The 13,868-nt window shown below is 42.3% G+C and overlaps 1 protein-coding gene across 5 annotated transcripts in view; it reads right to left on the bottom strand.

The window, feature by feature from the left end:
• Positions 1-13,868, bottom strand: part of GABRG1 (gamma-aminobutyric acid type A receptor subunit gamma1) — a 144,749-nt gene that overhangs the window by 84,262 nt on the left and 46,619 nt on the right. For 4 of the 5 annotated variants that reach the window (XR_013545843.1, XM_020806393.3, XM_078394708.1 and 1 more), the window contains exon 2: positions 234-382. Coding sequence is in view for 2 of the 5 variants with exons in the window: in XM_020806393.3 (XP_020662052.3) it covers positions 234-382 (149 nt within the window). In the remaining 3 variants the exon portion in view is untranslated. Of the gene's footprint in view, positions 1-233; positions 383-9,871; positions 10,404-13,868 lie in introns of those variants that run through there. The other variant, XM_078394710.1, reaches the window with a different exon arrangement.

The raw sequence follows: 13,868 nt of genomic DNA, 5'->3' as shown, positions 1-13,868 counted from the left end.
TGCTGAACGGTGAGTTTGGGGCCCCATAGGAACGCATTAAACGAAGTTCCTATAGGGTTTTTTGATCCGTTTAGTGATGTTTTTGCACAGCGACGATTAATCCGGAACGGATTAACATTGCTATGCGGGGCACCACTGTATTCTCATAGACATAAAAACCTAGCATTTCCATGTTGCCCCAAACACTGGCTATCTAACTTTATGCAGTTTATTGAAACACTCACACCACTTACCTCCAATATCTGGCCGAAGTTTATTGTCATAACCTTGGAGCAAAGAGTTCAGTATATGAGTGACCTCTCCTTCATGGATCTTTGGGGCAAGCACCCATGTTTTGTTCACTGTTTGGTCTTCATCCTCCTCCTCCTCTGCTTTATCGGTGCTAATGGTAGTTGGATGAAATGAGATGTTGGGGAAGAAAAAAAGAATGAAAATAAACCATGTCCAAAACTGAAATATCAGAATCATCATTGCACAAACTAAAAATGTGAAGGCAAAATCTTAATAGGAGGAAGGTTCTTGTTTGAAGCAAAAGTCTGATTTCACAGACATGGTTAACAGCTAATTTCTAGAGCAATCTTAACCTACCCACAAAATTACAAGAAGCATTTTACTAATATAATACTGCAAAGAGACTTTGATTAATGAATAGAATTAAATATTATAAAGGAAATTTCAGAATATTTCCACTTTATTATAAAATTATGAAAAAAATGTTTAGTATTATTTTAAGACAATAGCACAGTTATACAGGGAAAGTAGCTGGAGTTGGTAATTATGACCTCCCATGATTAACTTCTTATACCCTAAATACCATTCCCTTTGACATAAAGTTATTATCTTTTTAAAAAGACAATCAGTAGTGCAATAGTATACACTTCTACTGAAAAATAGGAACATGTAACTTCAGTGGGATTTATTCCAATATTAGAAGATATAGGAGGGACAAAAGCCTAGCAGGCAAAGCAATTCTGAAAGCAATTAATTTCATTTCATTTCTTCCTCTCCCTGCAATATAAATCAATTTTAACCTCCCTTCTTAACTCCCAATGTGGGAAAATACAATTACAAAATACATAAAGTTGCCTTTTAGCCAAGAAAAAGAATGGGGAGGCATGTATCAGGAAGCAGGAATACTCCTCTGTGAACATGTGGGAACACTAGAGCAGCGGTTCCCAAACCAGGTGTTCTTGGACTGCAACTCCCAGAAGCCTTCATCACTAGCTGTGCTGGCTAGGGTTTCTGGGAGTTGCAGTCCAAGAACACCTGAATTACCCAAGGTAGGGAACCATTGTACTAGAGCATGGACTGGCCATACTGGATGGAAAGTTTTAGGCACTGTGGTCAAAAATTAACTTTCCAAGGTCTGATTCTCTTTCTTTAATATACACGCACCCTGTCTTCTATCTTACTTAAGATGGCCAAAGGTCTCCATCCTCCAAACTCAGGGAACATGGAGAAACTTGTTAAGTATTGCTCATAAATGTGTCCCCAACAGGCTCAAAGTTTCCAGACAGGAAAATCAGCATTGTTTTCTATGAGGAGATAACATAGATCTCAACTAACAATGCTGCTTCTATAATAATAATAATAATAATAATAATAATAATAATAATAATAATAATAATAATAATAATAATAATAATAATAATAATAATAATAATACTGTGACTACACTGAAGAAATGACACTTGGCTACAATGTAAAGCAGGGAGTGTACAGCTTGTATAACAGCGTAAATGTGCTCCCCTCTCAAAATAATGTAACACACAGCCATTAATGTCTAAACTGCGGGCAACAAAAAGTAAATACCATATTTTTCGCTCCATAAGACGCACCTTTCCATAAGACGCATCAATTTTTTAGGAGAAGAAAACAGGAAAATATAATCTCTTTTCTTCGCCCCATAAGACGCAGAGACTTTCCACACCCCTGTTTTGTAGGAAAAAAGTGCGTCTTATGGTGCGAAAAATACGGTACATCCCTAAGTGACAATCTCCAAATTGAACACAAAGTGTCAATATTTTGTGTGGCCACCATTATTTTCCAGCTTTAACCGTCTTGGGCATAGAGTCCACCAGAGCTTCATGGGCTGCCATTGGAGTCCTCTTCCACTCCTCCATGACAACATCACACAGCTGGTGGATGTTAGAGACCTTGCACACCTCCGCCTTCCATTTCAGGATGCCCCACAGATGCTCAATAGAGTTTAGGTCTGGAGACATGCTTGGCCAGTCCATCACCTTTACCCTCAGCTTCTTTAGAAAGGCAGTGGTCATCATTTCTTCAGTGTTGTTATATGAAAATATATACTAAAATATTTACGAAATGTAAGTGGTTGTACTCACATCTGTGATATACTGTATTTAAATGTTAGCACTGTTGGCTGTCTTGAGTGCATTTTTTTACCAAAACATAAATATATGTTTAACAAATATAAGGAGTATTGTTTGAATTTATTTCTTTTCATTCTTTCCTTTTATATTCCATATATTAGATTATTTATACAATGGTTTTAGCCATCATATAGTAATGGTTGAGGACATCAGGAAAAGAGAGGTAAAATGGCTTAGTCTCCCCTGTCTGTGAGTTCCAGAAGTCCGGCATGGCCACAGATACGGAAACTCGCAGGAAGAACTGCTAAATTAGGGCTGAATTCTGCCAAGACCCCACATTCTGTTACAGTCTTATTTTCTCAATATGAATAAAAGGGTACAGAGTGTGTCACTCATTGTGGATCACAAAATACACCAACTTCTATAATAAAAGTTCATTTTTTAAAAACACCCTTTGACATGTTAACATTTATACATTTCCCCCCAAAATTTTACCATTTAAAATATAAACAAAAAACTAACAACAATGTAGAATAAAATAAGCTCAGAAAAAGGAAATTATTTAAAACATCTTCCACTGGGGTGAACAAAAACTCAAGAGTGCCAGAACGTAGATATATGTTGTGTTTTTCTTACATTTTCAAGCAAAGGTTGTCATGAAAAACAGTTTCTTTGGGCCACTTTGCAAACCAAACAAAAGTGGCAAGTGGCCATAACAGTTATCAAACTAACCCTGGGCTTATACCAAAGTTTTATACCAAATGCAGTGGCATACACTTTGGTTTAGAGAATGAAAGTCCACATTTCATTTTATCTTTTCCTTTTCTTGCACTCTGTCCCTGACCTTCCTCCTTTCCATTTTACCACTGCAGCATTCACAGCACTTTGCTCAAATTGCTCTGGAGATTCAATCATGATATCGGGATTATCTCCCATTCTTCCCTCAGGAATCCAAAGCATCACCTGAGTGACTCTCCGGGGCAGTAGGATCACTGTCACATCAGAGCCTTCCATATTGAAACACACAAACCTTCCATCTCCACCAAGCCAGGAAGATGTTTATTTAAAGCCACTTTTAAGCACACCTATTAATGGATTAATAGCTCAGGATACATTGACTCATGCAATCAGTACCAGTGGCCAAATATAGGGGAAAGGGAAGGATTTGCTGTTGTTGGTGATTTGATAAGAATGTGTCAAAATTCATAAATGCCACCATATTCAAGATGTAAAGAATTTGAGATTTTAAATATCAAGTGTGGGAAGGAACAAACTGCTTGGATTTATCCACCTGGGTCCAGAATGGCAAAGTATGGCCCTCCAGATGTTGTTTTAATACAACTCCATCAACCCTAGATAGCATATCCGAAATTGAGGAACGCAGTCTAAAACACTTAAGAGTGCCATAAATTTGTCAACTCCTAATTGACGCCCAGGTCTCTGAGAGCATTTTGTGGTTCTGTTCCACTTAAGAATCCAGGGCCTCTCATAAGATGCAAAGTATTTACTGATAGTTGTTGTAGGTTTATCAGGCTGTTTAGCTGTGTTCTGATATTTACTGATAACTGTTTACGACCCATTTATTTAAAACGCGTATCTTCATCTTGAGCAGCAGCATCACTAGTCCTAGAGATCTCCTGTCCGGTCTGCATCACTCATGCTGCTCCATCTTTGACATTCTGTCTCTTTTTCCACAACTCCATTTTTGTGTGTTTTGTTCCCTGATCATTTCCTTACAAATCAAATCAAATCAAATCAAATCAATAAATAAATAAGTTGTAGCAATCCCTAAAAGGAACATCAAAGAAAAGAAGATAACAACAATGTATTGTGATGCAAATTCTAGGATATGATCCTGCATTTCACAACTTTAAATGATTCTATCTGATTCTGCTGGATCTGCATAACTGTACTCTAGTCTCCAATGTTTGTTTAATTGATTGATTAATTTATATACCACCCGTCTAGCATACTGCTACTCTGGGCAGTGTACAACATAAATGAAAAAAAAACACCATAAATTATATAAAAATTAACTATAGCACTTGTTTTCCTTTCTCTTTGGCTTGTGAAATGTTCCTTGCTTTCATCGCTCTGTTCAGAAAGAACAGTTGGCACAGTTATATCTGACTGTGCCCTTAGAATAAATTGTAGGGTTTTTTGTTTTTATTTTTTAATCTGAGGGTATATTTATGTTGAGCAGTCCCCTGATATGAATGAATGAAAATTCCCTTGTAAATTCTAGGGACTTATGACAATCACATTCTCATGCATTGTCTGTTCAGTTTTTTCCCCCTGAACTATGGAAAATCTGTTCAGATATTTTTCTGAACTATGGAAGATACCCTTTGAATGGCCAGTCAATACAAAAACAGTGTGGACTTTTGACACCAGTACTGCACACTAAAGAAAACATCCACTAGGTAATCTGACTGTGACTGTGAATTTACTAAAACTGTCCTTCCCTGGTGGTTAAACTAAATTTTAATCCTGGTTCTCTGATGGAGGTCTGCCATGGAGCTGTGTTGTCTTTTCCCCACAAGCCAAATAGAAGTCTTGAGCTTCAAAGGAAGGCTATATAGTGTGTGGAGTAGGAGGAGGGGAGGGAATGCAGAGTATTTGGTGATTCCTTGTTTGAAGAGATGGGACATAAACCTACTTGAGGAGGAGTTTCCACACAACCCCCCCCAACTGTATGCTGCTCAAAAATGCTTGTTTGGCATGACCAACAACCATGCCAAGAAACTTCAAAAACTGCTTGATGAAGATTGATATGTTACCACTGGAAGCTTGCAATTGAATTTTTCAGTGGTCCAATAAAGGTATCACCTGCTTCTGTATTACTAATTTCAAGTATCCCATGTAATGATATGGTTAATTATATGGTCACAAGTTCTATGGTCTTAATTAGATGTCTCATGATAACTGGACATATTCCTGTCAGCGAAGTCATACCAATCCTCACACGGGGTCCTAGATATAGAGGGGTTTCCAGTATCGTGATTGGTTCCATTATCTGAGACACAGAATAGACATTTATAGTTTCTTCTTCTTTCATTCATGCATGCAAAAAATCCTTTGCCATGATTATGACCTTTCTTCCTTTCCCTGTAATTTTTTCACCCTAAGAGGTGGTGGAGTAGCAGCTCTAGATGCTCCTGCAGGAAGAGAACTGCCTTTCCAAGCTTTGGGTGATGTATTGCAGACATTGGTTCAATGCATTACATCCACTGGGTTTGACTGCAGACCTGTGAGGAAAGCTACACTTTCCTGCAGTTTTCTCATATGTGTAGCCTTATGATGACAGCCACATTTGGTGCACAGTATTATTTCTTCTTCCTGCTCCTATCTTGCAACATTCTCTGCTTTCATCTCCAGGTTTCAGCTTTGTTTGCATTCTGCCTAGCCTTTTATGCTTTTCCATGCAGAACTGTGGACTTCTGTTGGCCCTTATAATGCTTGTATTCTGTTGCTTCAGCTATTTTACAGATACTTGAGTTTTTTTCCCCTTTGTAGATTCAAGTTCTAGCAGTTTTGCTGGATGCTAGTATCTTTAATCCCCAATATTAGCTGATCTCTCATGCAGGAAGCAGTCAACTCCACATCACTGCAGACCTTACTTAGAAGCCTAAGATCAGCAACAAAGGCTCAACATATCACACACACACACACACACACACACACACACACACACACACACACACACACACACACACACACACACATGTTGTGGCACCCTAAAGATTAACTGCTATATTTTAACGTGAGCTCTCTTACACAGTTCCTTCTTTTTTCACTCTCTAGAGTGTCCTTCCTTGATGTGAAAACCTTTTACAGAACAATCACCACATGCTTGACTCCTAAGAGTCCAGATTAGTCATGCTTCTTCGTAGGAAGATCCCTCCCCCACCTCCCAGATGGGTTCCCCCACTCACAAGCCTCCACTCACCACCCTGGCCATCCTCTGTCACTGACGTCCCAATCCAGGACAGAGCTTGGGCTTCCCCTTTCCCCACTTCTTCTGGCAGCTGATCACTCTGATGAGAAGGCAGGATGGGATTCTCCCTCCAGCACCTGACCAATCAATGGCTGTGCAGGGAGAATCCCCATCTCACCTCCTCATCCGAGTGGTCGGCTGGTGGAGGAGGTGGGGAAGGGAAGTCCAAGCTCCATCCTGGACTGGATAGCTGGCGATGGAGGATGACCTGGAAGATGTGCAGGCTTGTAAGTGGGACAGCCATCTAGGAGGTGGGGGAAAGGAATGTGTGGCATCTGTGGATCTTTGTATGAAGAGGCACTGCTTGTGTCTTGCCCATTTCCAGTCCAGATTTTAATTCCTGTAGCTTCAATCATCTTCATGATTAATTACGGTTGCTATTTTATTTTCTGGGATACTCATCTTCAACAGGTACACCACACACAGACACAACACGGTCTTTTCCTTGGTGGAAATAGCTGTAACAACTGAATTTGGAATGGGAAGGAACTTTATTTCAGTTAACCTTTGAATAATTCACCAAAACTTGCAATTTTTCTTCCACATTCTGGACAGAAAGAACCCGAGGACTGTTGACATTTTTTTATTTTTTTATGTGAATAGAGAGCAAAATAACCCTGACATATTTCTATGCCAAGGGGATGCAAACATATTTTTCTTAATTTTTTTTTTAAATGGCAATCTTGCTTCTAAAACAAAAGGCTTTCAAAAGAAACTTGTAATGTGGCATCAGGGCTTTTTTTAACCAAGAAAAGTAGCCATTTGTCATGTGCATAATTGAAGGTAGTTCTTTGAATCTTGAACATTTTGATTTCATTCCAAAGTGAGGGTGGTACACAATTTTCATTTATTTGTCTACTAATACATGATAGCTACACATAACATTTTTCTATTGAATTATTCTTGGCACATACTTATGAAAATGAAGACAAGAGAGTTCTAGAATAAAAACAATTGCATGTCCATTTATTACTTACCCTTCAATTGGATAAGATATAAAATGCTGTTTTTCACATACATGCAAGGGAATAAAATGCGTAAAGCTTGAATATGTCTATAAATTCATTCAGAAGATACTTGCAAAGGTCAAAAAATGGCTAGAAGTAATTTTCTCTCTATTTGAATCAAATGAGCATGGACTTTAAATATTCCTCTAGTGCTAAAGGTTGTAATCTCCATTATTCATTCCAGCAAAATTTGAATCAATCGCTAGAGGCTTCAAGTCAAACAAAATACGCCAAATATGTAAGCAGTAACTATAACATTTTGAGCATATCTTGGCAGGCAACAGTGAGCATCAATTAATGTTTAAAACACAAATAATATCCAACATGTGCTCTAAATCTATATTAATCCCAATTACTTTTACGTAACAAAAATATATGAGAAATTCCAAAACATATATTACTCCTTCAAAGTTCTAACAAAACACTGCTCTGTCCAGAAACCTCTGTGTGCTTTGATGTATCCATGACTGCATCAAAGCCACTCTCTAACCCACTCGAACCTAGGGAAACTGCAAGCACAAAAGGAATGCTTAACATGCGTTAGCAGTCTGTGGTCTGAGTTGTCTGAGCCTCATCCTGCCACTCTTGGTACTCTCATGTACCTCCTTTTTCCACTGGAACAAATGGTTGATTCCTCAGCATGTTTCCACGTAGGTATCCACACACCAAACAACTGGTCAGACAAGGGCCTGTTGCTTTAATGATAGTGTTAATGTAACAGATTTGTATGTAAACTATAGGAGTGATTTTTTTTTCTTTTACTATATATTACATTGTTCAGGTAATGATGGAGGCAGGATAAAAATTATATCTCCACCCAACAAATTAATTTTCTCTTGTCTCTAAGGTCAACCATGTTAGTAGCCTCTGGAAGGTCCACCGGGAGACACTCCTTTGGCCTCATTCCCAGTGTCCTTCTGTCAGCAGAAAGCCTTTCTCCTCTGGGAGCCTTTTGGTAACTGACAGATTGAAAACCCTTTTAACAGACAGATATTACTTTTTTAAAATTGATGTCCATCTGAATTACTTTTTGATTCCATGGAGTTTCAGTGTTACCGCTTGTTTAATTGTTTTTCAGCCATCTTTTTTTTTCAGTTTTGTTGTAAGCCACATTTAGGTCTGAGTTCTGAGGGAAAGGAAAGATATAAATGAACAACTTGGCTGTTTTCAGAAAGCTTCTTCCCTCCCCCTTCCTGAGAAAAGGCTGGGAAGGAAAGCAGCTCATTGGACTCATCTTCTAGCGACAAGCTTTCCAATGGACTCCACCCTAAGGGAAAGACTCTCAATGGAGGAGCCACATAAGCATCACTGCTCAAAGGCACATTCCAGCAGGAATCCACAACCCTCCTGCAGCTGCATTTTCCCTATCTAATGGAAACAGGCCATGACAGAAACAACATGCCTGTCTCTCCTGGACTGCTGTTGCTTGGGTATGAAGGCAGAAGACAAATGATGTAACATTCAGTCACTTCTGGTGGGCAATTTATGAGTCCTCCTTGAAGTTCTAAACATATGCCAGGCCTGAGTGTGCACTTTCCAAAAAAAAAAAAATCCATCAGGGACTTATTCATTGTTGTCTAGACGTGGGTAAATGTTATCCTATTTTCCTTTCACCTCTGTAGCAAAGCCACAGGATTTCAACTATATTTTTGTTCTTGCTCCTTACTGAATCATAGCCTACACATCCAAAGCTTCAGAGGAAACCCCCTAGCATTATCTTCCTAGGTGCTGTATTTTGTTTTAATTAATAAAATTAAAAATGCAGTTTAAAATAGAAAATTCACTTTAATCAATTAATGTTTCTATGTGGCCTCTGAGTGACTTCCCCGCCTCATGAAGAAATGACAGAACACTTTGCCCATTCTCCCATAGCAATGAATGGCAAACATCCAGTTATGTGAGACAAAATACATGTTGCAAAGCTGATTCTCTAACCATTCCATTCAAAATTAATCCCGCTCTTGTCTCCATGACCAGTCTGAGTTCCTCTCCCAAGAACAGTTGGAATCAGCTGCTACTGTTGTTCTTAAAATGTCACAAGTAAACTATTTAGTGAACGAGGGACAAGTGCTGCCTGGAAAGAAAAGTTCAGCTCCAGAACAAAACTGCTCTGTAGACTTAAAGTTAAAACAACTCATCTGAAAATGAAACAGGGAGGGTGTCTGTGCCACTTCTTGATTGAAAGTAGGGCAACTCCAAGATACAGGTTTGCCTGGGGGATTCTGAACCGCCCACTAGGCTTTTGAGATGCTCTCTGCTGTTCACTTGAAAGAATGAGATAATGAGTGTGATTGAATTAATGACAAATGCATATTAGTAAATCTCTCATCACTATGCAGCCACAGAACAGGCTTTTTGTGGGATGGGGCTAATCCTCTAACTTGTTGTTTTAAATCAGAGCTTTGTTGTCTGTTTCATCCTTCCGTCCCTTTGGGAAATTTTCACTGAAGGTTGATTTACACTTAAACTGATTAAACTCTAAAAGAAGCAAGGACCCACTTTTACATGGCAAGACCCCATGAACTTCTTACCTGTAAAGGGGCAGGGAGCATTTTCAATCCTGTGGGGGCTGTCCATACAATATAATAGGGAAGCAAAGCATGAATACTTCTTGTCTGCTCCTTCATTCTGATGGGCAAACAACTTCACAGGCAGAAAGCTAGAAACTCTGCTTCACAGGCTGGATGCTATTTAGAGAAATACCAAGATGGCTGAACCTCAACCTGTCAACATAATATACTGGCAATAACACAAATGGGTTTTGAAAAGTGGGTAGGAGAGGCCCTATCCACCACCACCATATATAGCAAACCTATCATACGAAGGGGAAGATTAACTCCTGGAATTAAAAAGGAAGTGGATAAATTACTTCTCCTTTTACAGAACAAGAATTTGTCATTCAGCAACTCTGCTCGTTAACTCCAAGAAAGTTCAGTTAATCCTGCAAGACAGGCATTTGTGCATAGAGGTAGGGCCTAAGGACTCCTGGGAAAATTCCTCTCCAGGACACTACTTGCAAAAGTTTATCCTTTGCTTGTTGTCTTCCTAGAGTTTCTCTCTCTCTCTCTCTCTCTCAATAAACAGGTTGTTATCAACTCATGCCCATGTTGGTTTAAACAGCATCCAAAGGTGCTTGTAAATGGTTGTTGTGGGTTTTTTGGGCTCTTTGGCCGTGTTCTGAAGGTTGTTCTTCCTAACATTTCACCAGTCTCTGTGGATGGCATCTTCAGAGGACAGTGTGCTGTCCTCTGAAGATGCCGTCCACAAAGACTGGCAAAACGTTAGGAAGAACAACCTTCAGAACACGGCCAAAGAGCCCGAAAAAAGAAAGGTTACTTACCTGTAACGATGGTTCTTCAAGTGGTCATTCTGTGAATTCACACAAAGGGTTAATACCAGCGCCAGCGTTGGGCCTCTCTAGCTGCAAGAGAAAAGTAACAATGTTTAGGACTACCCCTACTGCGCACGCCCAGCCTAACCGTCCCTCAGTTCCATTTGTCCGCCATAGGCCCTCGAGTCGTAGAGATGCCAGTGACAGACAGACAGAGGGGAGGCCGGGCGGGATTGTGTGAATTCACAGAATGACCACTTGAAGAACCATCGTTACAGGTAAGTAACCTTTCTTTCTTCATCGTGGTCTTCTGTGAATGCACACAAAGGGTGATTAGCATGCTTACTAACCGGATGGTGGGCTGTCACTGAAGAGCCGATGCTAACACTGCCCTCCCGAATCTGGTTTCCTCTCTTGCCCTCATGTCCAATCTGTAGTGGGTTATGAAGGTAGAGGCATTGGACCAGGTAGCGGACCGGCAGATGTCGGGCAGGTCGACGCCACGGAGTAAGGCAGTCGATGAGGCAACAGCCCTGGTGGAATGGGCTTTAAGTCCCTCTGGAGGATCTCTGTGGTGGAGCTCGTAGGCAAGGGCGATGGTAGATACGAGCCACCTAGAGAGCGTGGACGGCGAGGCCGGACAGCCCTTCTTTGGGCCAAAGTAACACAGAAAGAGTCTGTTGGCCAGGCGGAAGTCCTTGGTCCTGGAGACATAAAAAGCTAAGGACCGTCGAACATCGAGCATGTGGAGCATGCGTTCAACATCAGTAGTCGGAGACGGAAACAAGGTTGGTAGAATTAGTGGTTGATTCACATGGAAGTCGGAGACCACCTTCGGGAGAAAAGAGACGTCCAGGTAAAGCATAACCTTGTCCTTAAAGAATTGAAGAAAAGGTTGGTCATGACGGAGAGCTGCCAACTCGCTAGGTTGACGAGCAGACGTGATAGCCACCAGGAACAGCGTTTTTAAAGAAAGCATCTTGAGGTCACAGGTAGCCATGGGTTCAAATGGGGGTCTGGAAAGAGCATGTAGAACCAAGTGAAGGGACCACTGCGGAAGTGGGGGACGAACGGGAGGTCGGAGGTTAGAGAGACCCCTCAAGAACATTCTGATGGTAGGGTGAGAGAAGAGGCGTGAAGAGGGAGAAGCTCTGGGTTGGAAGAAGACAACCGCAGCAAGGTACACCTTGATAGTAGATATAGACAGGTGGAAATCAAACAGGTAACGGAGATACTGTAGAAGCGTAGAAAGAGATACAGGGGAGGGGACAAGATCCCTCTGCTGGGTAAATTTCAAAAAACTTTTCCACTTGTAGGCATACAAGCGAGACATGGAGGGCTTGACGGCGTTGGTCAAGACCTCTTGGATTTCGGGACGATCCTCCACGCCGTCAGATGGAGCGTGTCGAGGTCGGGGTGAAGGACTTTGCCTGCTTCCTGGGTCAGCAGGTCCGGCCACAACGGAAGGGTCATGGAGTCCACAGCCATGCTGACTAGAGTGGGGAACCACACCTGGCGAGGCCAAAAGGGTGCAATGAAAATGGCCAGAGTCATTGAACGTTGGAGTTTGATCAGGGACCTCTGTATCAACGGAATCGGTGGAAATATGTACAAGAGACCCTGGTTCCATGGGATCATGAATGCGTCGCCGAGCGAGTGGAGACCGAGACCTGCCCGAGACGCGTACCGGGAACATTTCGCGTTGTGAGGGGATGCAAACACGTCCAGCACTGGGGTCCCCCATTGGCGGCAAAGGTCCTGGAAGACCAGAGGGTTCAATTCCCATTCGTGTGTCTGATGTTGAAGCCTGCTCAGAGTGTCCGCAACCGTGTTGTCCTCTGTGGCTACATGGATGGCTACCGGGTAGATATGATGATGGTAACACCACTCCCAGAGGAGGATGGAAAGGTATAGGAGTGAGTGAGAGCGGGTTCCGCCCTGCTTGTTGACATAATGCATTGTGGTAGTGTTGTCCGTCACCAGCTGAACTCCGCGGCCCTGGAGCAGAGGAAGGAAGGACCTGAAGGCCTTGATCACTGCGAGTAGCTCCAGGTGATTGATGTGGAGCATGGTTTCTTGTGGGGTCCAGAGGGCATGAATGGTGTGATGGCCGCAGTGCGCCCCCCAGCCGGATGGACTGGCGTCCGTTGTGACCTGAACAGTGAGACGGAGTGGACGAAAGGGCCGGCCAACCGTGAGGTGGGGTGTGTACATCCACCGCTGGAGCTGTCTGGCTAGCTCCGGGGTGACACGGAGGCGCTTCCTCTGGCTGTCCATCATAGGGTCGAAAAGGGTGAGGAACCATGATTGGAGTGACCGGAGCTTGAAACGAGCGTGAGCGAGCGCCGGTGTTGTAGAAGACATCAGGCCGAGGAGGTGTTGGGCGTGATGGGCTGTCACCCGAGCACGAGGGTGAAATTTCCTGATGGCTCGTTGAATCTTGTGTATCCTCTCCGGGGGAAGAAATGCCCGACCCTTTATGGCGTCTAAGCAGACTCCTATGTATTGTACTGTTTTGGAGGGGATGAGTTGAGACTTCTGTCTGTTGACAGTGAGACCGAGATTGGAGAGGAGATACAGGATGAATTTTGTATCGTTCAGGGCTTGTCTTCGTGAGGTGGAGACTACGAGCCAATCGTCCAAGTAAGGGTAGACGTGGATGCCCCTGAGACGAAGGTAAGCTGCCACTGGGGCCATGACCTTGGTGAAGGTCCGGGGAGCTGTGGACAGGCCGAATGGCAGGGCCTGGAATTTGTATATTGTGCCCTGAAAGATGAACCGGAGAAACTTGCGGTGGTCGGGGTGGATAGTGACGTGGAAGTATGCGTCCTTTAGATCTATAAGGACGAACCAGTTGTTTTCCTTCAGTAGGTGCATGATGGACTCCAAGGTGAGCATTCGAAACCGTCTGGGTTGCAGGTAAGTGTTTAGGAGTCTTAGATCGAGGATGGGCCTTATGCCTCCTCCTCTTTTTGAGACAGCAAAGTAGCGGGAGTAGAACCCGCGTTGTATGTCGCGGGGTGGTACTGTATAGATGGCATTTTTTCGCAAGAGAGATGATATTTCTTCCTCTAGCGAGGAGTCGAATGGAGAGTGATTTATGAAACCCAGCGGAGGAGATCTTATAAACTCCAGCTGGTAACCGTGCTGAATAATTTTTAGAGCCCAAGTGTCGTTTGTGATGGTAGACCAGTTGT

This window comes from Pogona vitticeps, chromosome 5, assembly GCF_051106095.1.
Source record: "Pogona vitticeps strain Pit_001003342236 chromosome 5, PviZW2.1, whole genome shotgun sequence".
Classification (NCBI taxonomy): domain Eukaryota; kingdom Metazoa; phylum Chordata; class Lepidosauria; order Squamata; family Agamidae; genus Pogona; species Pogona vitticeps.
Note: the sequence above shows the minus strand (reverse complement) of the source record. Positions and strands in the feature narration are given on the sequence as shown.